The sequence below is a fragment of the Pelobates fuscus genome, chromosome 11 (genome assembly GCF_036172605.1).
Source record: "Pelobates fuscus isolate aPelFus1 chromosome 11, aPelFus1.pri, whole genome shotgun sequence".
NCBI lineage: Eukaryota > Metazoa > Chordata > Amphibia > Anura > Pelobatidae > Pelobates > Pelobates fuscus.
The window spans coordinates 95627530-95653745 of NC_086327.1; the positions used below are offsets into that span (position 1 = coordinate 95627530).

Genomic DNA, 26216 nt, shown 5'->3' on the forward strand with positions numbered 1-26216 from the left:
CGGGGGGCGGGGCCTAGCTGTCATGGAGGAAAGACGCACTTCGTGTGAGCTCCCTCAATATCTCACTTTAAGCAGCTATCAACAAGCGAGTTTCACCCCAGAAGGGGATGACCCAGCAATGTTGCTCCTACCTGACCGACCCGACATGCTTAATAGCGGTCAGCAAATCGACAGAGTCTTACTTACCTCCGCGTGGCAAGTGTGGCCTGGTGCTCACCGGGCGGGAGAGGCGGCCGATCTCCCAATCCTGGGATGCCCAGGAGCATCTACTTCCCGGCAGGAGCTCCGTTACCCCCCCCTCGGACCGGTGGGGGTTATCCCCAGTCTGGAGCTAATGGACGCACAGAGCACAGCCGCCCAGGCTGACATACTCATCTGCGACTCTCCTAATATGGCGGCAGCTGCGTGTCCTCCTGGTACCAGCAAAGCATGGCAGGATATTGAGTCTAAGCTGGACAGACTCTTTAATCAATTTTGAAAGCAAATAACAAGCAGGAAGCCCCAACAAGCTCCACCACAGCCACAACAAGCTCCACCAGAGCTAAGCAAAGCAGTCCCCATTAAAACCCAACAACGCAAAAGGCGTCGAAGACGGGACCGGAGGCACAAACAGAAATGCAGAGCCTGCCCCACGTCAAGCACTCGCCTCCACCTTAAGCCACCACAATCCCGCACCGGACGTGAAGCACCACCGGGACAGATCCGACAACCCGTCAAAACAAGCTTCTGCCACCTCAAGACGCGAACCCGGCACTCAGCCAGAGACTTGCCTTTGTTGTTCCAGGTATCAGGTACTCGCGCGGTCTGCACTTGGCGCCCAGAAGGGATCGGATGAGCACAAGCAGTAAACAGCAGCCTGCCAAGCATGTCCCACTATAGCCGATCCTCCACACCATGCCTTTGATCACATGAACTGCTCTCTGCACATTAACTAATCGTAAAGTAGCAAGCGTTTAAACATGCCATTATTTCACCTCCTAAAGAGTTTATTGTCGTAGTTCCTTACATGCCTTTACCTTAACCGTTCATGTATTATATTATTCACTAGTCTCATCTCATGGGGCGACTCCCACTTGATTTATAACTAGTGGTGGAGCTGATGATATAAATACACAGTTGAAAACGTGCAAGCTGCACCCTAAAGATGACAGCCATCTTTCACAACAATGTACTGCTATATACTCATACCCTCAGTGCAACTAGCCATGATATACGCACATTCAGCCTAGCATGCTCAAATATAACACTCTTCTGTCTAAAAAAAAAAAAAAAAAAAAAGAATGCAGCTTCAGAATTAATCTAAATTGTAAGCTGTCTAGGAGGTGGGAGGGTCTGGGAGGGAGGGTCTTCTGCTGATTGGCTGGAATGTGTCTGCTGACTGTGAGGTACAGGGTCAAAGTTTACTCAGTGATGATGAATAGGGGGCAGACCGAACATCGCATATGTTCGCTGTCCATGGCGAACGCGAACAAGCTATGTTCGCCAGGAACTATTCGCCAGCGAACTGTTCAGGACATCACTAATTGCAATATGTAGTGATTAATGAAAGTTGCTCATGTATGCTCAATATACAAGTACAAGTCAATATACAAATATAAGCAAATCTTATGTTTTCAAGCCTGCTTCTAATTCAATGCTGACCTTACAAATATGTAATCACTATTTAATAAATGACAAAATTATAGTGGTGCAAAGTAGATCTTGGCAAAGACCCTATCCTGGGTTGAAACTTAACAGTGTTCTACATGTTCAAATAAACATGTCTGAAGTTATTGGAGTGCCTGGACCTTCTCACTGTTACCAAAATTATAGTGATGTCAGACAATTTCGGTAAGTAGTAAATGTAAGAGAGGACAATTTATCCATATTTACTTGCATGAAAACAAACCTTGAGTACTTAATATTATTTATTATCTACATGTGGAATGTTTGTAAAAAAAAAAAAAAAAAGACATCTGTACATCTATGTATATTTAGTGTGGACTTTTAAACCACATTTACAATGATCACATGATGCTCAGATAAGTAACAAGATCTAAACTGCACATTGTGTTTTAAAACTGTACATAGTGCTGACGATACAAAGATATGTAACAGGGTTGATGTTCCAGGAGGGATAATCCAAATTGCAAATTATTTAGCTAAACTAGAAAAATGGTCAGAGCTGTGGCAAATTACATTTAATGTGGACAAGTACAAGGTAATGCATCTTGGACATAAAAACCCAAGGGCAGAGTATAGAATATTTGATACAGGCCTAACCTATGAGGAAAGGGATTTAGGGGTTTCAGATTTTCAGATTCAGATGATTTAAAGGTTGTCAGACAGTGTAATAGAGCAGCAGGAAATGCTAGCAGAATGCTTGGTTGTATAGGGAGAGGTATTAGCAGTAGAAAGAGGGAAGTGCTCATGCCATTGTACAAAACACTGGTGAGTCCTCACTTGGAGTATTGTACACAGTATCTCCAGAAGGATATTGATACTTTGGAGACAGTTCAGAGAATGGCTACTAAACTGGTTCATGGATTGCAGGATAAAACCAGGAAAGGTGAAAGGATCTTAACATGTATAGCTTGGTGGAAAGACGAGATGGGGGGATATGATAGAAACATTTAAATACATAAAGGGAATCAACACAGTAAAGGAGGAGACTATATTTAAAAGAAGAAAAACTACCACAATAAGAGGACATAGTCTTATATTAGAGGGGCAAATGTTTAAAAATAATATCAGGAAGCATTACTTTACTGAGAGGGTAGTGGATGCATGGAATAGCCTTCTAGCTGAAGTGGTAGAGTTAACACAGCAAAGGAGTTTAAGCATGTTTGTGATAGGCATAAGGCTATCCTAACTATAAGATAAGGCCAGGGACTGATGAAAGTATTTTTGGAAATTGGGCAGACTAGATATGCCGAATGGTTCTTATCTGCCGTCACATTCTATGTTTCTATGTTTACCAATTATATCTGTTAAATATATCTTTAAGTGAAACTGGCTTGAAGTTTGTGGTTTGGAATGCCTTCTGGGATTTAACAACATACATATTTCACAGGCTGATATAGCTGTATATTTTATAACTGCTATGCTGAAAGCTTAGCAGTATCAGTTCAAACCTTCAGTATGAAATAATACAAGATCTTTGCTAGCAGTTTGGACTGATCAACCTATGGGTGAAATTTATTCCCTATAAAGTGTCATCCTGTCATGTTTTTATAGTAGGTTAATGTAGAGAGTATAATATTTTTTTTTTTCCTTTTCAAAAGCTTGGAACCACGTGGAGATCTAAGAAATCATTTTCTTTTCTGTACACCAAGGTTTTCAGAAGCTTGTACGGCTGATTAAATAGATTCATAACCTTTTGTCTGCTATATGTCAAAAGAGAGTTGAGACTGTATTAGATGTAACAGGTCACAGCCTTATTACTTTACATGTGAAAAAGTACTGCAAGTCTTTTAACTCCATTTTCTTCCACATGTATAATAATAAAAATAATACAAAAGTGAAAGTATAGAAAAATTATATAAAATTATACATATTAAGAAAATCTCATGAAAATAAATGTTAATGGAAATATAGGTGGTTTTATAATTATAATTTAATATAATAATTTAATATATACATAAGTGACAATTCCATAATAATTGAGATTTGAGAAATGAAATTATTCAATATTTCCACATGCATGTAGTTGGGAGCATGGCTAGGGTGGACTGACAAATTGATGGAGCCTTGTGTGGGGTCCTGAAAAAACCTGGGCCTAATTTTGGACAATTTCACTGCTTTAATTGCATATTTTGTGACAGTGCCTCCTTTGTGCACCATATGTGAAGTAAATTACACGGCACACTGTATTATTGCTATAAGGGCAGAGTTTTAATGCAGTGGGTGCAGGGTTAGTTAAACAGCAAGTCACAATGTGATTTATTGAACATGGTAGGTTTAAAGTTGGACTTTAAGCATGGTGCAGGGCTGGTTTTAAAAGATGCTTCTGTTAATATATGTGGGAGGAACCATTTATCCTTGTGCTGAAGCCCCTGATAATTTTTACCACATTGGAACATCTCTGCATGTATGGGTGGAACTACCTTTGGCCATCTGGGTGGCCCTTACACATCTTGACATCTTGCAGGCCCCAAATTTAGTGCAAAATTTAGTGTAAAATTTAGTTTGGAATGGTTTGGAAAAATATTCAGCTCAGTTAAAGTCATGGCATAGCCTCTGAAGCTTCAACTCAGCAGTCAGGTTTTCAGCATCCCAGTGTGATGTTTCATTGATAAACCCAACAGTGGATACACCATCGGTGCAGCAAGATGGGGGGATTATCGAGTGGCATTCCCACTTGAGGCTGCAATGCTCAATAGGCCCCTGATAAGACGTGCTTTAAAACACCAAAACTGCATACAAAAACACACCTACACTGAAATGAAAATACCGCTAAACAAATATACAATATACAACTATTGTACAATAGTTGAGGAGCTACTGTTTGGCCACCCTTGCACTAGAGGGAGTCTTTGCACCAAAGCCCTGTTAGTTTTAGTTCTGCCACTGCCTAAGTTTATCAATTGTTTATTATTTTAAAAAGTATTTCTCTAACTCTATTGTGTTAAGAGGCAATGCATGTAACTATGGTATACATTTGTGACGGTGAAGTAGGATTATCCACTTAAATGGGAATTCAAACTAAATTTCCAAATTTAAGGTCAAAATAGCCAAACTAGAAAAACGTCTCTAAGTCAGCTATGATTTAACTTTGGCTATGCTGGCCTTAAATTTAAAATGCACTTTGAATTCTCAGTTTAGTAAATAACCATGCTAGTGAATCCACAGCCTAAGAAAACCTGATATTACTGTCATCCACTCAAGTCTCCTTTTTAATATTTATAATTGTTATTCATAATATAATGAATACAATTAATGACAATTATCTGGCCAGTTATTGCAAACTTAAAGGATTAACCTAGTTACATTTCACCCTAAATATTTAAATCCATTAAAGGACCACTATAGTGCCAGGAAAACATAGTTGTTTTCCTGGCATTATAGTGCCCTGAGGGTGCCCCCACCCTCAGGTACCCCCTCCCGCCGGGCTCTAGAGGGTGGAAGGAGTTAAATTTACCTCTTTCTCCAGCGCCGGGCGGGGAACTCTCCTCCTCCTCTCCTCCTCCTCGGCTGAATGCACATGCGTGGCACGAGCCGCGCGCGCATTCAGCCAGTCCATAGGAAAGCATTCACAATGCTTTCCTATGGATGCTGGCGTCTTCTCACTGTGAAAACCACAGTGAGAAGCGCGGAAGCACCTCTAGCGGCTGTCAATGAGACAGCCACTAGAGGCTGGATTAACTCTATTATAAACATAGCAGTTTCTCTGAAACTGCTATGTTTATAGAAAAAAGGGTAAACCTAGCTGGACCTGGCACCCAGACCACTTCATTAAGCTGAAGAGCTGCGCACGCATTCAGCCGGTCGCATAGGAAAGCATTTACAATGCTTTCCTATGGACGCTTGCGTGCTCTCACTGTGATTTTCACAGTGAGAAGCACGCAAGCGCCTCTAGCGGCTGTCAGTGAGACAGCCACTAGAGGCTTTGTGGGAAGGCTTAACCCATTTATAAACATAGCAGTTTCTCTGAAACTGCTATGTTTATAAAAAAATGGGTTAACCCTAGCTGGACCTGGCACCCAGACCACTTCATTAAGCTGAAGTGGTCTGGGTGCCTAGAGTGGTCCTTTAACAAGTTGACAGCAGCCATACATAGCAGAAGCTATCAGTTTATAAACAGCTTGGTTTTCAGTTGGAGTACTTTTAGAATGAGATGAAATAGGTTGTAAAAAGCACCAGATCTGCTGTGACTGCTTACTGGTGACGTGTAATAATACTTCCAGCACTAATATCATGAAATGATGTCATGTAGAATTAAACGCATTTTCAATCATTTTTATTTTTTTCAGTAATTGCTGGTTGGGTTTAGAAAATATTATAAATCATGAGAGATTACTTGTTAATAAGTATGCTATGCCTTATTGGGGCATTGTAAGTCATTTTAAATTAATAGAATAACAGGGACATTTTCTTAAAAACACACACAAACACGCACAGTAACTGCTATGAATGTGGAGACATTAAAAACAAAAGTGTGAATAAGAATGCAATGATGTAAAACATTCAAAGGAAACATAGTGGATGTTAGAGATTTATTCCAAATATCTTTGGAGCCTATTCACTAAACAGCAAGGCATGTTGAGTTCACAACAGCCTTTCAAAATGTAAGAGAACATAACTATTTTATAACCATTTTATAGTTTTGAAATATTTTTACAATTATATTTTACTGTTTAGAGAATATACCCCTAGGTTTAGAATAAAACATTTAAAACATGGTAATACTGACATTTTCTTCACAAAAAAAAAAAAATAGATGAAAGATGAAAAACACTTACAAAGAAATGCAGAACATTGTATGGTAGCATTGCTGTACTGGTAAGAAATAGTGCAGATTCATAGGATGCCCCTTGTCCTGTAGAGGGTAAAAACAAACTATGACAAGGAGTAATCAGTAAATAAATCAAATACAACATTTAGAATTTGTTTGTTGTGTGTCTGACTCTGTGTATATATATATATATATATATATATATATATATATCATTTATAAAATGTGAAAATTACAATAAGGTTTGCAACTCTGAGAAAATAATACTAAACATACATAATACCTTGCCAATATTAATGGGCTTTTCCAATTACCATAACCAATAGTGGTTATGATAGTAGGAGTACCCTGGCACTGTTCCTCAGTTATGAAGTAAGCCGATGTATGACGGTTTACCCTTGTACCTGGTCCTGCTGAGAACTGGGTCTCTATTGAAGCAGGATTTAGATCCTGTCACTCAGTCATTGCCTGGGAGCATCAGCTGACTGCTCCGTGCCAATGGTTTAGATTCAATGCATCAAAAGTTGCAGAGAATTGACATAAGCCAGTCTCAAATTAGCTAATGACCCCAATGACGCTGCCGGTGGTGGTTTTATAACTCTGGCAACAGAAGGGTTAAACTCCATTTGTGCATTTCAAAGTGAAACACTGAACATACAGACTCCAGGCACAATAACCACGTTAAATCATTGAAGTGGTTATATTGCCTGGAGTAACCCTTTACGGTTGGAAAAGTAACATGGACATTTTTGTTCTACTTCAACTGAGAGTCTATCTTTATGCTGGACTAATCTAGGATGTGGTCAAAAAAGTGAGTAGGAATGAGTAAAAGAAGTAAAGTTTAAAATGGATGTTACTAAACTATGAGAGAAAAGAGGATGATAAGAAACAAATACACCATACTTAGTTATCCTGATTTTTAAAAGGTTACATTATTTTTTAAAGGCCAATATGTTGTAGTTTGATTAAAAATATTAATGGGATGCAGGGTGGTTACATGCAAATAAGTATTTGGTTTGTTAAATTGATTACATCAAAATTTAATATTGATAAAAATTCACAAAAAGTACAAATGGCTCATGATAATATTAAATGTATGCTTACAAATGCAAGGAGCCTATAAAACAAAATGGGGGAACTAGAGGCAATAGCATACACTAAACAATACTATATAATAGGCATAACAGAAACATGGTGGGATGAGACACATGACTGGACAGTTAACTTAAATGGGTACACGTTATTTAAGAAGGATAGGAAAAACAAGAAGGGTGGTGGGGTATGTTTGTATGTCAACCATGAGTAAAAGTCAAATCTTAGGCATGTGAAGTCTGACAAGGAAAATGTGGAAGCTTTATGGGTAGATAAATGAAGGGTAATCAGTTATTGGTTGGGATATGTTATAAACCCCCTAATGTAGAAATTAATAAGGATGAAAAGCTGCTAGTGCAAATTGGGAAAGCTGCAAATCTGGGTAACACGTTAATTATTGGAGATTTTAATTACCCGGACATAAATTGGGATAGAGTGACTAGTACTTCCGCAAGGGGAATCAGGTTTTTGAATGTGTTAAATGACACCTTCATGTCACAACTGGTACATATATCAAGATATCTAGGTAGATATCTGACTTCCATTTGTAGTCAAGAAGACATTTTTTTCTTATTTTGTAAAAAAAATGGACATGCTTCAAACTAGGTTTTTTGCCTTCTTTTGGATCAACAGCAAAAACATAAGTGAGGAAGGCTGAACTTGATGGACGCAAGTCTCTTTTCAGCTATGTAACTAGTTGACAAAAATCAGGGGCTTACTACGGTGGGTACAAGGGGGATGAGGCGTTCTGCCTCAGGTTACAGCAGGGAAGGGGTGTGCACTCATACACCAGGGTATGTAGTATAGCCAATCAGTACTGTGTAGGGCAATTTCCATTTTCTTGGTTCTTTAATTGGAAATCAACATTAAAGCATTCAAATCCAACACTGTAAACAAAAAAGTCTAGCATGCAAACATCAGCACCACATATAAACCTTGCATTCATTTACTTACACTATAAAAACACACCCTGCATCAGCAGTGGGCAGCACTTTCCTGGGGTGCCAAAAATAAAAATGCCCAAAAACACCCCACCAGATGCCTTGTTAGCATTGTGTCCTGGGGGACCCAAGAGCTGGCTGGCCACCTTTGGACCCACCCTAGGGTGGGCAGCAGCTGGCATTGTGGTCGGGCTGCGATTGAGTGCTTAGTCTGAGCTCTTCCTGCTCTGCTAACTCGCGCGCTGCTTAGTGAAACCGGGAGCTGGCATATGATGTCACTCCGGCTCCCGGCATCACTAAGCGGTGAACGAGGGAGCTGAGCAGGAAGATCAGAGCTCCCTCGCCGCTTTCTGTGACCTTTCAACCCCTGCCTGCCTGCACACCTGCCCAGCCGCCCCACTGGACCCCAAGAAAGGAATCCACTCCAGCTCTCCCATGGAGGCTGGCTGGAGTTAAATTAAAATTAAAAAAATTAATAATAATTTGTGATTGTTGGGGAAAAGTGTATGAGTGTGTGTCTGTCAGTCATTGTGTGTGTGTGTGTGTCTGTGAGTGAATGTGTGTGTCTATGAGTGTGTGTGTGTCTGCCAGTCCATGTGTGTCTGTCAGTTAATGTGTCTATGTCTGTCAGTGTGTGTCTGTGAGTGAGTGTGTGTCTGTGAGTGTGTGTCTGTCAGTTAATGTGTGTGTATGTCTGTGTGTGTGTGTCTGATGTGTCTGTCAGTCAGTGTGCATCTGTCAGTCAGTGTGTGTGTCTCTCAGTTAGTGTATGTGTCTGTCAGTGAGTGTGTGTCTGTTAATGTGTGTCTGTCAATGAGTGTGTGACTGCCAGTTTGTGTCTGTCACTTAATGTGTGTGTATATGTCTGTAAGTGTGTGTCTGTTAGTTAATGTGCGTGTATGTCTGTGAGTGTCTGTGACTGTCAGTGAGTGTGTGTCTGCCAGAGTATGTCAAATCAGTGAGTGTGTGTGTGTATGTCATCTGTCAGTGAATGAGTGGGTGTCTGTCAGTGAATGAGTGGGTGTCTGCCAGAGTGTGTCAAATTAGTGAGTGTGTGTGTGTATGTCATATGTCAGTGTATGTGAGAGTGTGTGTGTGTCTGTCAGTGAAAGTGTGTGTTGGTTAAACAGTGTGTATGTCAGTGCATGCATTAGTGAGGGAGTGTCTGTCAGTCAAAGTGCGTGCAGCCTTGGCAGCAAGGGGTGGGGAAAATTTAAATTAGAGGGGTGTTCAAGTTTGTTCATGTCTAGGACAGTACAAATTCAAAATACACCACTGCCATATATATGCATGTCTGTGTTCGAACAGCTATATACACAAATACACAAACATTCATTGTGTATGTACAAAAACATGGCTACAATCACTCACAGGCACTGCATACACATACAACCAAGCAAGGATGGGGAAATGGAAGATCTGCCAAGCCATTGTCAGGGTTGTTGGTGTTTCCTTTATATTGTAAAATGTCAGGGGGGACGGGGTAACCAATGGACAAATCTTCCCTGAGAGCCACCTATTTTAAATAGTGCCACCTATTTTGAAAAATATATTTTAGTAATAATTTTTTAATATAAAATCAGTATCCAAAATAGTTTAGTCTATAAATGTAGAGAAGTACCGTATTTTTCGCTCCATAAGACGCACTTTTTTCCCCCTCAAAAGTGAGGGGAAATGTCTGTGCGTCTTATGGAGCGAATATGAAGCTTTACTTACCTGTCTTGTAGCGTTGGCCGGCAGCACAGGGCGCCCCGCGGTACTGGAACTTCAATTTCAGGTTCTGGTTTCCGGCGGGACTGAAAGGAAGAGCGCACTCAGCTCAGTGTGCATACTTCCTTTCAGTCCCGCCGGAAACCGGAACCTGAAATTGAAGTTCCAGTACCGCGGTGCGCCCTGTGCTGCCGGCCAACGCTAAAAGACAGGTAAGTAATTATGGGACAAGGGGAGGGGGGACAGTATGGGAGAGGAGAATATGGGAGAGAAGAGAAGACTATGGGGAGGGGGGGATGAAGTCTATGGGGAGCGAGGGGGATGAAGACTATGGGGATGGGGGGATGAAGACTATGGGGAGGGGGTGAAGACTATGGGGAGGGGGGGATGAAGACTATGGGGAGGGGGGGATGAAGACTTTGGGAGGGGGGATGAAGACTATGGGGATGGGGTGATGAAGACTATGGGGAGGGGGGGTGAAGACTATGGGGATGGGGGGGATGAAGACTATGGGGAGGGGGGATGAAGACTATGGGGAGGGGGGTGAAGACTATGGGGAGGGGGGTGAAGACTATGGGGAGGGGGGTGAAGACTCTGGGGAGGGGTGGATGAAGACTCTGGGGAGGGGTGGATGAAGACTCTGGGGAGGGGTGGATGAAGACTCTGGGGAGGGGGTGGATGACGACTCTGGGGAGGGGGTGGATGAAGACTCTGGGGAGGGGGTGGATGAAGACTCTGGGGAGGGGGTGGATGAAGACTCTGGGGAGGGGGTGGATGAAGACTCTGGGGAGGGGGTGGATGAAGACTATGGGAGAGAGGAGAAGACTATGGGGGGAGAAGACTATGGGAGGGGGGGACACTATGGGACAGGGGAGAAAAAAAACATTCTGAACAAACTGTCTCATAGTAAGAAACACTATGGGACAGTTTGTTCAGAATATTTTTTTTCTGGGTTTCTTCCTCTAAAAACTAGGTGCGTCTTATGGTGAGGTGCGTCTTATGGAGCGAAAAATACGGTATGTCTTTTAGCATCTCTTTATCTCATTCATATACCAAAATAATACTATTTGACTAAGTGTATAGAATACAATAACCTTGCAAATGCTAAAGGAAGAATATTGAATTGCACATTGCACAATCTTTGACCCTGTAAATATCAAACTACTTGTTGCATGCGTTTACAATTAGGTCTGTTAGATGTATTATTTGTTTCATGACATTTGATAAATGCACTTAAGATTAGAACAACATGGGTCATCTATTTAAAATCTTTTATTTATTTTTTTCATTGTTTTTAATGAGTTTTATTAGAAAGCAAAAGAAAACATGCTTCAGGATAGTGATATACTTCTGAATATGCAATTATAACCTGCCGTAAGGACAAAAAAAAACTAATTTGCTATCTACATATTGCTTTTAAGTGCAATATCATTTTCAATTATGTAGATGCCATTTACTAACAATTATGGTAATAAGAAAAAATGTATGCTAATTTCAAATGATTGTTTCAATTGTGTTGTATCATTGCCCCTACATTTGCATCAAGTTATATTGCACACAATGCTAAACGTGGTAATTAAAAAGAAATAGAATGCATTCTTTACACGAATACAGTGCCTATAGTTATATCCAAACACAATTATTATAGCATGTTCATGTGTAGGAAAATATATAGTGTTGTCGCGAACCCGAAATTTTCGGTTCGCGAACGGCGAACGCGAACTTCCTCAAATGTTCGCGAACCGGCGAACCGTGCGAACCGTGCGAACCGCCATTGACTTCAATGGGCAGGCGAATTTTAAAACCAACAGGGACTCTTTCTGGCCACAAAAGTGATGGAAAAGTTGTTTCAAGGGGACTAACACCTGGACTGTGGCATGCCGGAGGGGGATCCATGGCAAAACTCCCATGGAAAATTACACAGTTGATGCAGAGTCTGCTTTTAATCCATAAAGGGCAGAAATCACCTAACATTGACACCTGTCCTCAAAGCCCCTGATACACACTGAAACAGAGCAGAATAGAGACTGCTCTTCTATTACAGTGAAAAAAAATGATTTCTTTAAAATCTAAAGCTTAAGCTATTGTTAAAACAGATATGAGTGGTGGCACTGACTGTGCAAATGGGCAAGGCATCCAACCTGACACAGAAGCTGGCAGGCAGGCAACTGCTCTTCTATTACAGTGAAAACAAATTATTTATTTTAAATCTAAAGCTTAACCAATTGTTAAAACAGATATGAGTGGTGGCACTGGGCAAGTAGGCACAGTATCCAATGTGAACCTCACACAGAAGCTGGCAGGCAGGCACCTGCAATTACATTACACAGGAAAAAAAAAAGCAGCCTGATGTTCTAGCCCTAAAAAGGGCTTTTTGGGGTGCTGACCTTACAGCAGAGATCAGATGAGTCCTTCAGGATTGTAGTGGACACTGAATACCCTAGCCTAGCTATCAATTTCCCTATCTAATCAGCCGCAGCTAAACTTTCCCTCCTCTCACTAAGCATGCAGCTTCAGAATGAATCGAAAATGGATGCTGGGAGGGAGGTTGGAGGTTGTGGAAGGGAGGGAGTGCTGCTGATTGGCTGGAATGTGTCTGCTGACCGAGAGGCACAGGGTCAAAGTTTGCCCAATGATGACGAATAGGGGGCAGATCGAACCGCCCATGTGTTCGCCCGCGGCGGCGAACGCGAACACGCTAAGTTCGCCGGGAACTGTTCGCCGGCGGACAGTTCGGTACATCACTAAAACTATATATCAAGAAAAAAAAACATAAAATATACACTTTATTGTAATTTACAATATCACATACCATGGAAGTAGACGTGCTAAAGAATACATTTCCTGAATGATATATATATATATATATATATATATATGCACTGAACAAAATTATAAACACACCACTTTTTTTTTTGCCCCCATTTTTCATGAGCTGAACTCAAAGATCTAAGACACTTTTTCTATGCACACAAAAGGTCTATTTCTCTCAAATATTTCTCACAAATCCGTCTAAATCTGTGTTAGTGAGCACTTCTCCTTTGCCGAGATAATCCATCCACCTCACAGGTGTGGCATATCAAGATGCTGATTAGACAGCATGATTATTGCAAAGGTGTACCTTGGGCTGACAGCAATAAAAGGCAACTCTAAAATGTGCAGTTTTACTGTATTGGGAGGGTCTGGGGGGTCCGAAAAACCAGTCAGTATCTGGTGTGACCACCATTTGTCTCACACAGTGCACACATCTCCTGTATATATATATATGTATATGTAAAATGCCAAAATACCATTGTATTGCAGTATGCAATGATACCTTTTTTATTGGACTAACATAATATTTCAAAGACAAGTATTGGAGGGTTTTCCTCTCTTCTGCAGGTCGGAAGCAATACTGATACATCTGATAGAGTTTAACACTTAAAACAACTGATGTTAGAGAACTGGGAGGGGGAGGGGGTGGTGGTGGATTGGGGTGTCATAAATAGCAGAAGATGTTCCTGAAAGTGAAAAAGTGAAAGGTGCGTGTTGGCTGAGAATAACCAGAAAAAGTAAATAAACAGAGGAGAGTCAATATTATGTCTTTGATATATTATGTTAGTACAATAAAATAAGGTATCATATTATACTGCAATACTCTGGTATTTTGGCATTTTGTCTACTGTACTAATACGGCTAATCCAATCTACACTGTGTATATATATATATATATATATATATACTCATAAATGAAAATATATATATATACACACACACAATGTTTGGTATGTCTGGCACTCACCCTCTATGCTGAAAAAATATAGATCAATACCAAGTTGCAGTACAGCGTTGAAAATATATCCAATATGAAAAAATTAGCGCACTCACTGGATTCCAAAAAATCAAATTAGTGTATTAAATGATCACAAAGTAGATCAACATTTCGACCTTTTGGTCTTTATCAAGTCTTTATCAAGATTAGTTTTAGTTTAATTAAACTTTTAAATTAAAGTTTTAGTTTAATTCGTTTTTGGAATCCAGTGAGCGCGCTCATTTTTTCATATTGTGTATATATATATATATATATATATATATTTTTTTTTTATATGGTCTTGAAACAAACTCAGATTCAAGTCTGAAATGTTGACATGTATTTATGTAGATTAATAAAGAATTTGTGTTTGCATCTAAGAAGACAAGGATGTACATACTTACTTGATGGATATGGATATATATATATATATATATATATATATATATATATATAGTTGCATTGGAACTCATTACTGGGGAAGACATCCAATGCAGTGGAACGCATAATGAACCGCAGTGGAATGCACGTGACCAACCTCTTATACAGCTGATTAACGATCACGGACTTTCCAGCTGTCTGTGCAGCCGGCTGAGCACAGACAGCTTAACAGGAGTCCCTAGACTATTGGGAGAGAGACTTAATGCTCTAGACTATACTGCACCTATGTGAATGACTTTGACTTTATATTGAGAGTTGAAGTTTAACACAGAGAGCTCTTGTGTTTCTGTATTTTTATTTTAGAATGAATAAAGCGATTATGCTTTATATGAAGACACGATCCTGGTCCTGTTGATCCTTATATACCTGCATATTTATTTGTCTATTTATGTATTGTACCATACTATTATCTATGTGGATTCTAGTTTGTTACTAGAGCATTTAGCGCAATAGGCAATCACCATGGCTGTTTTCATAGCAAGGAATTTTATACTTAGCCTTTTTAAGAGCAAATATTCTATTCAGATTTGGACTATTGGAAAACACTACCATTGATTTGTATTACAATCTAATTTTAGGTTATACAGCTTAGTATATCCCTGGCTGTCTGCTAAATAGGGGTTATTGTGCCTAGCTTGTACACAGGTTGATACTTAGTAGACCTTTCAGATGAAGTGACTGATAACTTCATCAATTGTATCTACTTGGGCTGTTATGCAATTGTTACAGATGTACTTTATTTGAGATATTTCTCTTGAAGTACTTATTTTCTTCTATTCACTACTTAGTGGACTTACCCCGGTTCCCACTGTTTGGTCATATGTGTTTTATATATTTGTATATATGTACTAGTATTAGTGTCTACTCCTGGTAGAAGCATTTGACTTTTGTCCATTTGCAATTTTATCTCACATTGTATTACATTCAGCCTAGGGTGTAGGCTGTTTATACCAGTTGTTTAGTTGATACACACTTTTTTTTGAGCATTTATAGTTTTCCCTTCCCATTTCATATCTAAGAGAGTTTATTCCCTCTTAGCTTATTTTTGCTCTCCCCTTTTTTTTTGCACCGAGCTTGAGAAGACCACCAGAGGCGCTGCTTCCTCACACTACCTTCCATACCTACCGTATTGCCAGAAAAGAAGAGACTGATTTTTTTTTTTCTAGTAGCCAAAAATACAAGCACTGATATTTTCCACCCCCATTGTCCCCCATTATTTGTTGCCTAGGCAAGGTGTTTTAAATAAAACTATTATAATCTGTGAGATTCTAAATCATTGTTTAGTGAATAAGCGAGTACTTTGGATTGTGTATTTTGTATGTTGTATATATTGGCCCCAGCAGCACCCTATAATGTATGCATGTTCACGTGAGTGCAGCCCTCTTGGATATATATATATATATATATATATATATATATATATATATATATATTTCAAGCAGATCTAGGTTTTCACTTCAACCTAGGATATACAGCAAGGACTTTGGATAGCAACAAGGGAAGATGATCAGGAGAGAAGGAGTTCAAATATCAGAAGGGCAAATGGGAGATGTAGAGAAAAGCTACAAGTACCTGGGGTATCACAAACCATAAGGAAGAGGCAAGGAGGATAGCAACAGCCAAGTACCTCCAGAGAGTTAGACAGGTCCTGAAGTCCCAGCTAAATTGCAAGAACAAGATCCAAACCATAAACACATATGCTCTACCAGTCATCAAGTATCCAGCTGGAATACTAACCTGGTCAAGAGAAGAGCTGGTCAACATGGATGTCTACCCAGAAACTACTCAAAATCCCAGAAACCCAGAACCTACTCAAAACCATAGAGCACCTACAAGTACATTACAAAGATGGCTCCTAAAGAAGAAACTGCTAAGTGGAGGTTGAGAGGATGCAGAAAAGGAGTAGGTGCCATGGTAAGACAAACCTCTCCTTTGGGAGTACCACCTGCAGATAGTTGATGACAAAATCCTACAATGGTTGGAAAAAGCAGGAATGAAAGACAGCACTGAGGAATTAATCCTAGCAGAACAGGAACAGACACTCAGCACCAGATCAAGAGAAGCTGGTATCTGCCACACTACTCAAGACTCAAAGTGCAGAATGTGCAAAGAGGCCTCTGACATAATCCAGCACATGCTAGCCAGATGCACTATGTTAGAAGGACAGCATGTACTGAGAGACACAACCAAGTTTTTATTATTGTCCACTGAACCATCTGCTCAGAATATGGGCTGCACCTGCCTAAGTCCAGATGGGTAGATGAGAATGACAGAGCTTAGATCCTGTGCAACGTCCAAATCCAGACAGGCAAGCAAGTACTGGCCTACCAACCTGACATTGTTGTGGTAGACAAGAAACAGAAGACTGCAGTTATGGTGAATGTAGCAATGCCCAGTGACTATAACATCAGAAAGAAGGAACATGAAAAGATGGACAAATACCAAGGACTGAATGAAGAGCTAGAAAGGATGTGGAAAGTGAAGGCAGTAGTATTCACAGTTGTGATAGGAATACTCAGGGCTGTAACACCCAAGTTGGGGGAGTTGCTTCAACAGATTCTAGGAACAGCTAAGATGCTGTGCAGAACCCTCAGACTCCCAGGCTTCTGGTAGAGGACATAAGAATCAGGAAAAAATATATCACTTAGAAAGGGTGAGAAAATCATATATTTTTTTATATATCCATCAAGTAAAATTGCACTAGTTGGTCTTAGATTAAAATATTATATTATTTATATTATAGGATACTTTAACCTGAAAATTACTAATTTCAGTAACAGAACGAGCACAGATTCAGGAAATCATTGCTAGTCTGAATACTGTGTTATAACCTGACTACTCTTGTTGAATTTACAAATTATATTTTTAAGCAACTAACTGACAGGGAGGTTCTCTCTCTAAAATAAAAAAATGAAGTGCTTGAATAGTACAGGTCTACATAATATAAATCAAGAGAGAATGAAAGTCCTGAATTCACATCAGTAAGTTGGGTGCAGTCAGATTGAATGGACCAGTTATCTTTTATTTCATGCCAAAACTGTTTTGCACATTGTTATCTTTGGTCAGACTGTTTTGTGACTGAAGAGCCCATCTCCATTACTGCTGCCTATTAACAATATAGGTGATTCTGGGTCATTTTTGTAAAAAATACCTTATCCTCCCATGAACAGTTTGTTTATGCATGGTTTATAGAAAAATGTTTCAAGTGACAAAACAAATGCAGACACCACTCTAAAATGGAATGACAATTATCTATTGAGCTAATATTCTATGAACTTCAGGACTTCAATGGAGGTGCATCAGCTAAAGTAAACAATGAATCAGAATTACAATATGTAAGTGATCTTGAAAATAAAGTTATTCAACAATTAATCAGATGTGCGTCACTGTAAAAGGCTTCACTCCAGAAGTTCTTCTGTCTCTATAACAATGGCTGAAATTTCAAAGCAAAGCTGCATCCATTGTAACTATTTATACATGCTCAAGAGATATAAATTTAATAGAGGTTATCATATTACTGTATTAATAGGCTGCTTCAAAATGTCTAAATGAGCCACGTTGAGCAGAGTACATGCTTTCTACTTGATGTAATTGGCAATCTTCAAAAACATTTAAGAATAAGTTGACCTTTTTTGTTTCGTTGTCATAAAAACATAGGAGTCTATTCCCTGAACAGTGAGTGAAGGAAACTTCATAGACTTTGCAAGGTTTGAAGCAAGAAAACAGGGTTAGGGCAAGAATTCTAGATTAGTTCAGCTGGAGATGTTTTCAACTCACCTATTTGTCCTTATTCCTAAAGGTCATGTAAGAAGATAGAGATTACTTAATGCTGCATAGCTTAGAGTAATATTTCAGAATATTTTATTACTGTATTATTTAAGAACTGTAGGACATCAGTATTTCCATAATGAAAGACAGCTGGGAATGAAAATCAAAGTAATTTTCCACCTATGAAAATGACTGATCTTAACAAGGGGGTTAAAACAGTGAACCCACTGTATATTGAATGACACATGGGCAAACTGTAGCCTTGCTTATCAGGTCTCTTTCACAAACAGTTGTCTTTTATTTACTACATTAAAAAGATTCTGACTAGAAATAGAATTTGACATGTATTGTATAGAGGTGAGCGAACACTTGTTTGTATTATTTATTTAGCCACTTCACTGCATAAATCAAGTATCAGCATTTTTATGTTCATGTGTTTATTTTCATGTTTTATATTTCAGGTATGCAGAATGAAATCAAATCCATAAAGTTTCATTTACCCTCATTTATACATTAGTTTTTATTACCAGCCTGTATAGGAACACAGTTCTCTGCCAGCAGGAACCAGTCACTGGTATAAAACCTGCAAATGTGCTGAAAATGTAAGCTGCTTTTAAACAGTATAGGATGTCTCAATGGGTCATATCATTCTTACAACCATCATTTCATTGTCAGCAGTATGTTAGCATTCCAGAGATTGATAACGATTGGTATTCCAGAGATTGATAATGATTGCTATACCAGTTTTAAAAACATTTATTTTAAAAATATATGATTTACCTGCATTTACTCTATGAGGGCATAAAATGCATACATTCTTTTTACATTCTGCTTCCATTTTTAGTAAGCTGTACTGCTAGTAATGCCTTCATGGTCTTTACAAATAACTGTATTTAAGGTATTTGACTATTTTTTATCTATATTTGCATTTTTGCTTCTATACTAATATTTCATGCTCTATGGAGAATTTTGCAAGATAAAGGACACTGCGTATTGTCTACAATTTATAATTTCTCAAATAATTTTATAAAGGATGAACGAATAAGTGAAACATAAAAATGGTGTAAATTAGCATCATTTTATTTTTTATAATATTTTTTATAATATTTATGATGTTTACATACTAGCTGTGCATCCCTTGCTTCAAATACATGTCGTTCTTATTTTCCCTTTCATTAACATAAAATAAAGTAGTAAATTGGGCTGCTTTCCACTGCAGCACTGAAAACACTAATTGACATCCATGGGGGCCTGACATTAGCTTATTTAACCAGTGGCTATAGACCATTGGACTTTATACAAGATCCCATTATCTGAAGAATGTAAACAGATATAGTTTATTTTACTTGTGGAAAACCATAACATCATCTACTAAATGGGTTACTGGATGAAACTTTCTACGGAGTCAAATACTTTTTCTGGTGGCATTGCTAAATGCATTTTGGAATAAAAAAAGCAGCATCGCCTAAAATAATGCCAACTCACCTCTATGCGCTGGAGAGTTCAGATACCATTTTACAACTAATATATCTGGGATTCTTCTACCTCAGAATGCAAAAGGTAAATTTACACTTTAGTTACAATTCACTTGGGTTAAGTTTAGAAATCGCAGATATTCCAAAGAAAATATGTTTTCTGATATAACATAACTTCTAGTTAACATTTTACAATTTAACAATTGGAAGCTTATAACATATAATGATAACATATAATGATCTTCTAAATATTTTAGCAAGGGCAATGCCGACACGAAACTGAAAAGTAGGCCACAGTTTTATTTTCCCTCAAACTACAGGTTTTGCTCTGTTTACTGAAGCCTGCAGAAAAACACCTGTGAGACTTAATTCAGTCCATAAACGACATAAGGAACTAGTTCAGGAACAAAAAAAATCAAAAGTTTAAACATATGGACATTTTCAACATTTACAGCAGTAATTGACCTGCTCATTAGCTATACAAATGTATTATAGCATTGCAACCGCAATGTTCTCTAAAGTCTCATCACACTGCAGTTTTCTTTGAGCCTTATAGACATGCTTCACAGCCGATGTAAATTAAGTGTTGCGCAAGAATAACACTAACAATGCTTTACAATATATATATATATATGTGTCCCAGAAGCTGGGAAACAATTTTCATATTTTCTATCACCTTTTCTAACTGTTACCTATTTATTTGCTTCAGTGACCACAAATATATAACATGAAATGAACTATGGAAATAAAAGTGACAAGGGCAATGGTTATTTTTTGAATCAGTGGGACACACTGTGCATCATGACCACTATAGCTTGCTTCCATATAAATTAGGACTCCCAATGATATTAAACCAAGGGATGGTGCCATAAAAATCTATGGAACATAACCACAACAGCAAACTCTGGTGGTTATGTTGCTTAGTGTATCCTTTTAAAGCATTAATATTATGTTTTTATTTCATTATTTCTCTCCTTGTATCTGAATTATTATGCTCCTCTCATTGCCATTTGTCTTTTTTTATATATGTTATCTTTTCTCCAATGAACCAATTCTACGTACTAGGGCACCTCTATTTTGTTATTCTCTGTCCAAGATGTCTGAGGTTTGTCCCCTTTTGGGATTATTTTGACTTGTGGATTGTGGGTAAATTAGTTTAGCAACTGAAATGAAACTTTGCTTGAGCTCCTCCTGTTGTCAAAAATTGCCAAAGTAGGCTTGACTTTTTCTGATGGATAATTATAAAGTTAAGTTGGATTTCCAAAAAAAAAACTAAACAAAAAAAGGATTCATTTAAAAGCAAAACCTGCAAAATTGCCCTTTATATCTGATATTGCCATTAATGTGCTATATCTTTTGAAAAATATGGATGAAAAGGTCAAAGGTTAATGGATTTATATTAAATTAAACTATCACATTGAGTAAATAAATACATATTTAATGTAATTTAGTGTACCACGGTATTGAGCTTACTTTATGTGGTAAGTAAGAATGTTGCAGAATGTCTGTTTCTTTACAGTGAAAATAGATAGTTCGATAGCATAAGGTTTTGATTATCATACAACCAGGATTTTAATATAAATACTTTAACTAAATTAGATCTAACAGCTAAAATACTTGTTTCTTTGACTGTAATAGCAGCATTTAATTCCCACAGTATTTCTCAGTTTGGTAGTAAGAGATACAAATCACTTTCTAATAATTGCGCTGTGTCTGAAGCCGCCAAAAAAGCATTGCAGCTTTATTTTTGACTAATTAGTGCTTATCAAGTAGGCTTCTGTTGTGATGTAGGTAAGCATCATTCAATGCCAATATCACACTAAGGGACACGAAGCGTGGGTTAGCCTGGAGTTGAATTTCTGACAAAAAAAGAGAAACACATAAAAGCAGTTTTAAAGTTAAGCTGTGTTTTTTCCTCCCACGTAACTTTAACCATCCAAGCATGGAAATCTGTCAAATCAATTAATTAAGATCATGATCACACGACTGTTGAGACAATTGGTACATGCACCTTTTTAAGAGTTTTCACGCTTTTTATATAAATATAATTTTATTGATGTACAAAAAGATCTGCAATATTGCTAATGTGTATACAGATTATTGGTGACATTATCATGATTCTATATATGTCAAGAATCTCCATGAAAATGGTAACAAACTAAAACAAAGATGGTAAGATGTGATTCATTTTCAATTAACACTGAAGTGTTTTTTTCATAATGTATTCTTTAATACGGATCATATGATCATTTTTTTCTTTCCTTCTACATAAGAAAATTTCCAGTAAAGATAAAATAATATTACTAATATATGTTTTATATATAATTACACTTTATGTATGTGGCATTGCACCACATTCGCACATATTGTGTTCATAATTGCACTTATGTACACGGTCGATGTGATTGCATTTTGCACTGTTATGCGCACAATTATGTGCTCAAATTGCACTTGTGCACATAGTCAATGTGATTGTGTTTTGCACTTTTATGAACATGATTATGTGTTCACATTTTGGACTTACCATATGTGCTCTTTTTGAACTTTATGTATATGGTTTATATGCTTATACTTTGCACTTTACGCACGTGGTCTTTGGGCTCACATTAACATGATATACTGTTAATGATTGGGTGTTTATTTGCACTAGAGTATTATCTGTATGGTATTGCCACACTTATTACCCAGGTATAGTGGTCTTTTATGGGATAGCATTTTGTATTTAGATTGGGGTTATGGGTTGTACATTGAATTTGTATATGGTGGCACTATTGTATAATGCTTATGTATTTTTAGGCTTAAAATTGGTATCATTGAAGAAGGATTGTATTTTCTTAAGTACTTGGGAACTATTATGGTATTAGGTATAGATTGTAAAAGCAAACACTGGAAGTATATTTTTTTAAATAGAATGTATTTATTTTTTTACTAATTGCTGCTGCATTTCTGTTCAGAGGCCAACTGCATTTAATTGCCCTTCTATGTACATGGTACAGTAACAATAATATTGAATCTGGTTGGAAAACCCATAACTGATACATTTACTTCCTCAATCTACAGAAACTCCACATTTAAAGGATCACCAACATGTATTCCTGACCCTATAGTGTTAAAACCACCATCTAGCCCTGCCGAGCCCCTCATGCCTCCATAAATATAGCAAAATCTTACTGTATTCAAGCCAGAAGCTGCAGATCTGCATGCTGTTTGCCTAAGAAAAACAAGCAGTCTGCTGACATCATCAGAAGTGGTAGCCTGATCCAATCACAGTAATTGTTATTACTGTTACTGACCGAAATTAAGGTAAAAAAAATACACTGAAGTGATTTTCATTTTTACCTGAAAAGTAAAAAAGAAATTGCAAAAAAATAATGATTGTTATAGTTACATAAGTATAACTCTTGGCCATAAAAAGACTATATCTTGAACTACCAGAAGGTAATCTAAAGAAATACTGCTCCCAAAACAATCACTGTGTTATTCTCTAAATCAGGAATTGTTGGGAATTAACCAGAAATTGTACATTTGAGACCATATGTTTTATGAATAGCCCTGTCAACCTTAGGGCATTTACTTTAATATACGTAGCATATATATAAATTATAGTCATTGTTCAAAATATTGAAGCTGTTTAGATCACTTTTCATCCCTGACAGATTAAAAAGTGAACACTGACAAATCTATTACCCTCTCAATACATATTCCACAGGAAGATTGCAGACAATTGTCAGAAACTTTCATTCTCCAGTTTTTAGCTTCACCTCCTCCTCTATTCCTTAGATTTTTATGCCGCTAATTTTTCTCCAATTTACTCTGCCTTACAAAGATACATGGGAAATTGGAACAAGAACAAGACATCTCCTGGGTGGGCAGATTACAGATTGATAAGATGCATGTTATGGCACATTTACTTTTCCTATTTCAGACCCTTCCAATCTCAGTGGCTGGCTCTGGCCTGTTGTCCTTCCAGACTTCTATTGGGGACTTTATCTGGATGAACTGGATGTGACAGGTGGCCAGACGGTGCTTTACAGACCGAAATTGAAGGGAGCCTTGGGATTGCCTAGCCTGAGCTCTTAATACGCATCAGCACAACTGGCAAGGGTGCACTCTTAAGACTACTCTATAGAACACTGTAGATGGGTAGACATTGGGTCTGACCTTTTTACCCAGATCTATCCCAATATTTTATATGGCTCTCTAAAACCTCCCATCCTTTCTTGCACACACAATGCCCAACCATTCTTAACTCTTTGTGAATCTTGGACAAGTACTCAGTAAAATTTAAATTAACATCAGATATTTCCCAGAAGACTCCTTTAATGAATAGGGACATTCCACCTGGTCCCAAACTTATTTTGCCCAGTTGGAGAATGCATACCTACAAATAATTAAGGTTTTATTTGAGGAGGGTGTAGTGGGACGCCTCGATAACCTGACCGGTTACCCCCGCTACTTCCTTTCCTTTAGCCGATCAGGAACTCTTACATGGTTAGGGGACTTGGCTCTATGCACTCGCAGGAAGAGACGACACTCAGCCCTGGAAATACAAGAACTTTTCCCCGGTGCATCCCCTGCAAGCTGGAACAGCAGACACATAGGTTAAATCTTCCTTCCCTCCAATAACTGGATGATACACAGTTTTGGAGGTTAAAACACTGAAAGACACTTTATTGAAACAGGCTTCTTTTATGCACAGACCACCGCAGGGGGTCTTATTCAACACAATACACTTCCCTTAGTCCCAGGCAGGAGGGGGCTGGGTTATAGAGAGCCATCTCCCACCCTGTGTACCCAGTACACAGGGAAACACATGAAAACACATTACATTCAGGGGGGTACCCTTTGAGGCTTGGCACCCCGGGAAGGGAAGGGGTTACAGGGTTACATAGCCCCGGGTCCCATCTGGGATCCCTGCAAAAAGCAGGTTGATCGGATGCACAGAGCCCGAGATATCAGCATTGAAAATCTGGGTCTCAAGGCTCTTTACATCCCCGAAATTAGTTCTATAGCGTTGCTTGGTTTAGTCCGGCAAATTCAAACTTCGCGCCTAAACCAAGCAACAACCAACCAGCTGAAAGGGCACGAACCAAATCACGCCAATCTGCCTTCGGAGAAGGAAAGGAGTTTCGCCGGCCCAATCTGAAGAAAGGGCACGAAACTCGGTTGCGCCAATCACCGCTCAGAGAAAAGGGGGGTTTCACTGCCCAATCTGAAGAAAGTGTGCAAAACCCTGTTTGAATGGACGCTCCTTCTATGATTGGATGCTTGCGCCCCACAACTAGTGCCGACTAACTAGGAGAATGGAGCAAACCCAGTTTGAATGTGTGCACCTTCTCCCATTGGTAGGCACAGACTTCCTTATGGCCTGCGAGACTCTGAGGCCGTGAGACCGACTCACAGCTCTAGAGAGGCCCTGCTGGCGCGCGTTCCTCTCTCCGGTGGATATCCTCACGCAGGTATCCACCTCGTAGCTCCCAGGCAGGGGGGAGAAAGTGATTATAGCTCTGTTGAGAGCAGATAGAACGATACCCGACACTGGGATCTGAGACCGTGTGCACAAGCCAGTTCGGGATACAAATGCTGCCCCTGGGTGGCGTTCGGTGATACGAACCAGCGGCCACCCAGGGGAAGCACACAGCGCTTATTTCCCTTGCAGTTTGCAGTTTTCACACCTTGTTAGCGAGGTGTGAACGTTCTAAGTATACATTCTAAATGAGGTGTCAGGGTAGTCCCCGTTTGGGAACCTAACAGAACCCGTTCGTATGAGATCTCCCAAACGGGGAGCATGTAAAACACACAAATCCTTTACAATTACATAAAGATACATGGGGAACCACATTCAACAAGGGAAAATCATGAGAATACACATTGGGGACACAAAATACAAAACCAAAACATCTAAAGATCTGAATACTCAGTGGGCATGGTATTTAGTGGCGTTGTCCCGTCACATAGAGTTCAGTTGTACCATTTGACACTCTAAAAACTAGAACCCCTCTGACCTTTTTAGATGCATAAGGAGATACAAAGGGAGTTTTGTTCAGAAAGCCGAGATTCTCAGATCAGCCACCCTTTTATGACAAATTTTGAGCTCATATGCATGCATGAATCATATGTTAAAGGTCTATTTTCTAAGCTTCACTCCTCGCTAACATCAGTTGTAAACAGGAACAATCTGACATATTTACAAAAGAGGGAGGTAGACCTGGGGGGTGAAATCACAGGAGATGATTGGAATGATATGTGGGAATACAAAAGCATCTGTGTTACTTTACATGAACAGATCATTAAAACGATGCTAAGATGGTATGTTACCTCTGTTTTTGTCTACCACATGGGGCTTACACCCTTAGACCTTTGTTAGCATATGTGTGACTCTAGGAGTAAACACATACACATGTGGTGGACATGCCCACAACTTAACTGACTATGTGAGGTGATCCTTTCGCACTCATTTTGTTTTAGTGCCAAAGTATACAATAGTTCCAAACATCACCTTCATATCTATACTGCATCCCCTTGAGACTGCTTTGAATGGAATCAGGGCAATATATGGTTTACCA

The 26216-nt window shown here is 38.9% G+C and overlaps 1 protein-coding gene across 4 annotated transcripts in view; it reads right to left on the reverse strand.

Annotated features, from left to right (window-relative positions):
• AJAP1 (adherens junctions associated protein 1) overlaps nt 1-26216 on the reverse strand; it is a 290328-nt gene that overhangs the window by 208221 nt on the left and 55891 nt on the right. Inside the window, exon 1 of one of the 4 annotated variants that reach the window (XM_063435415.1) lies at nt 6441-6488. The exons of the other annotated variants lie outside the window; for them this stretch is intronic. Within the exon in view, the coding sequence (XP_063291485.1) occupies nt 6441-6457 (17 nt within the window). The 5' untranslated portion in view covers nt 6458-6488. Of the gene's footprint in view, nt 1-6440; nt 6489-26216 lie in introns of those variants that run through there. 4 annotated transcript variants of the gene reach the window in all.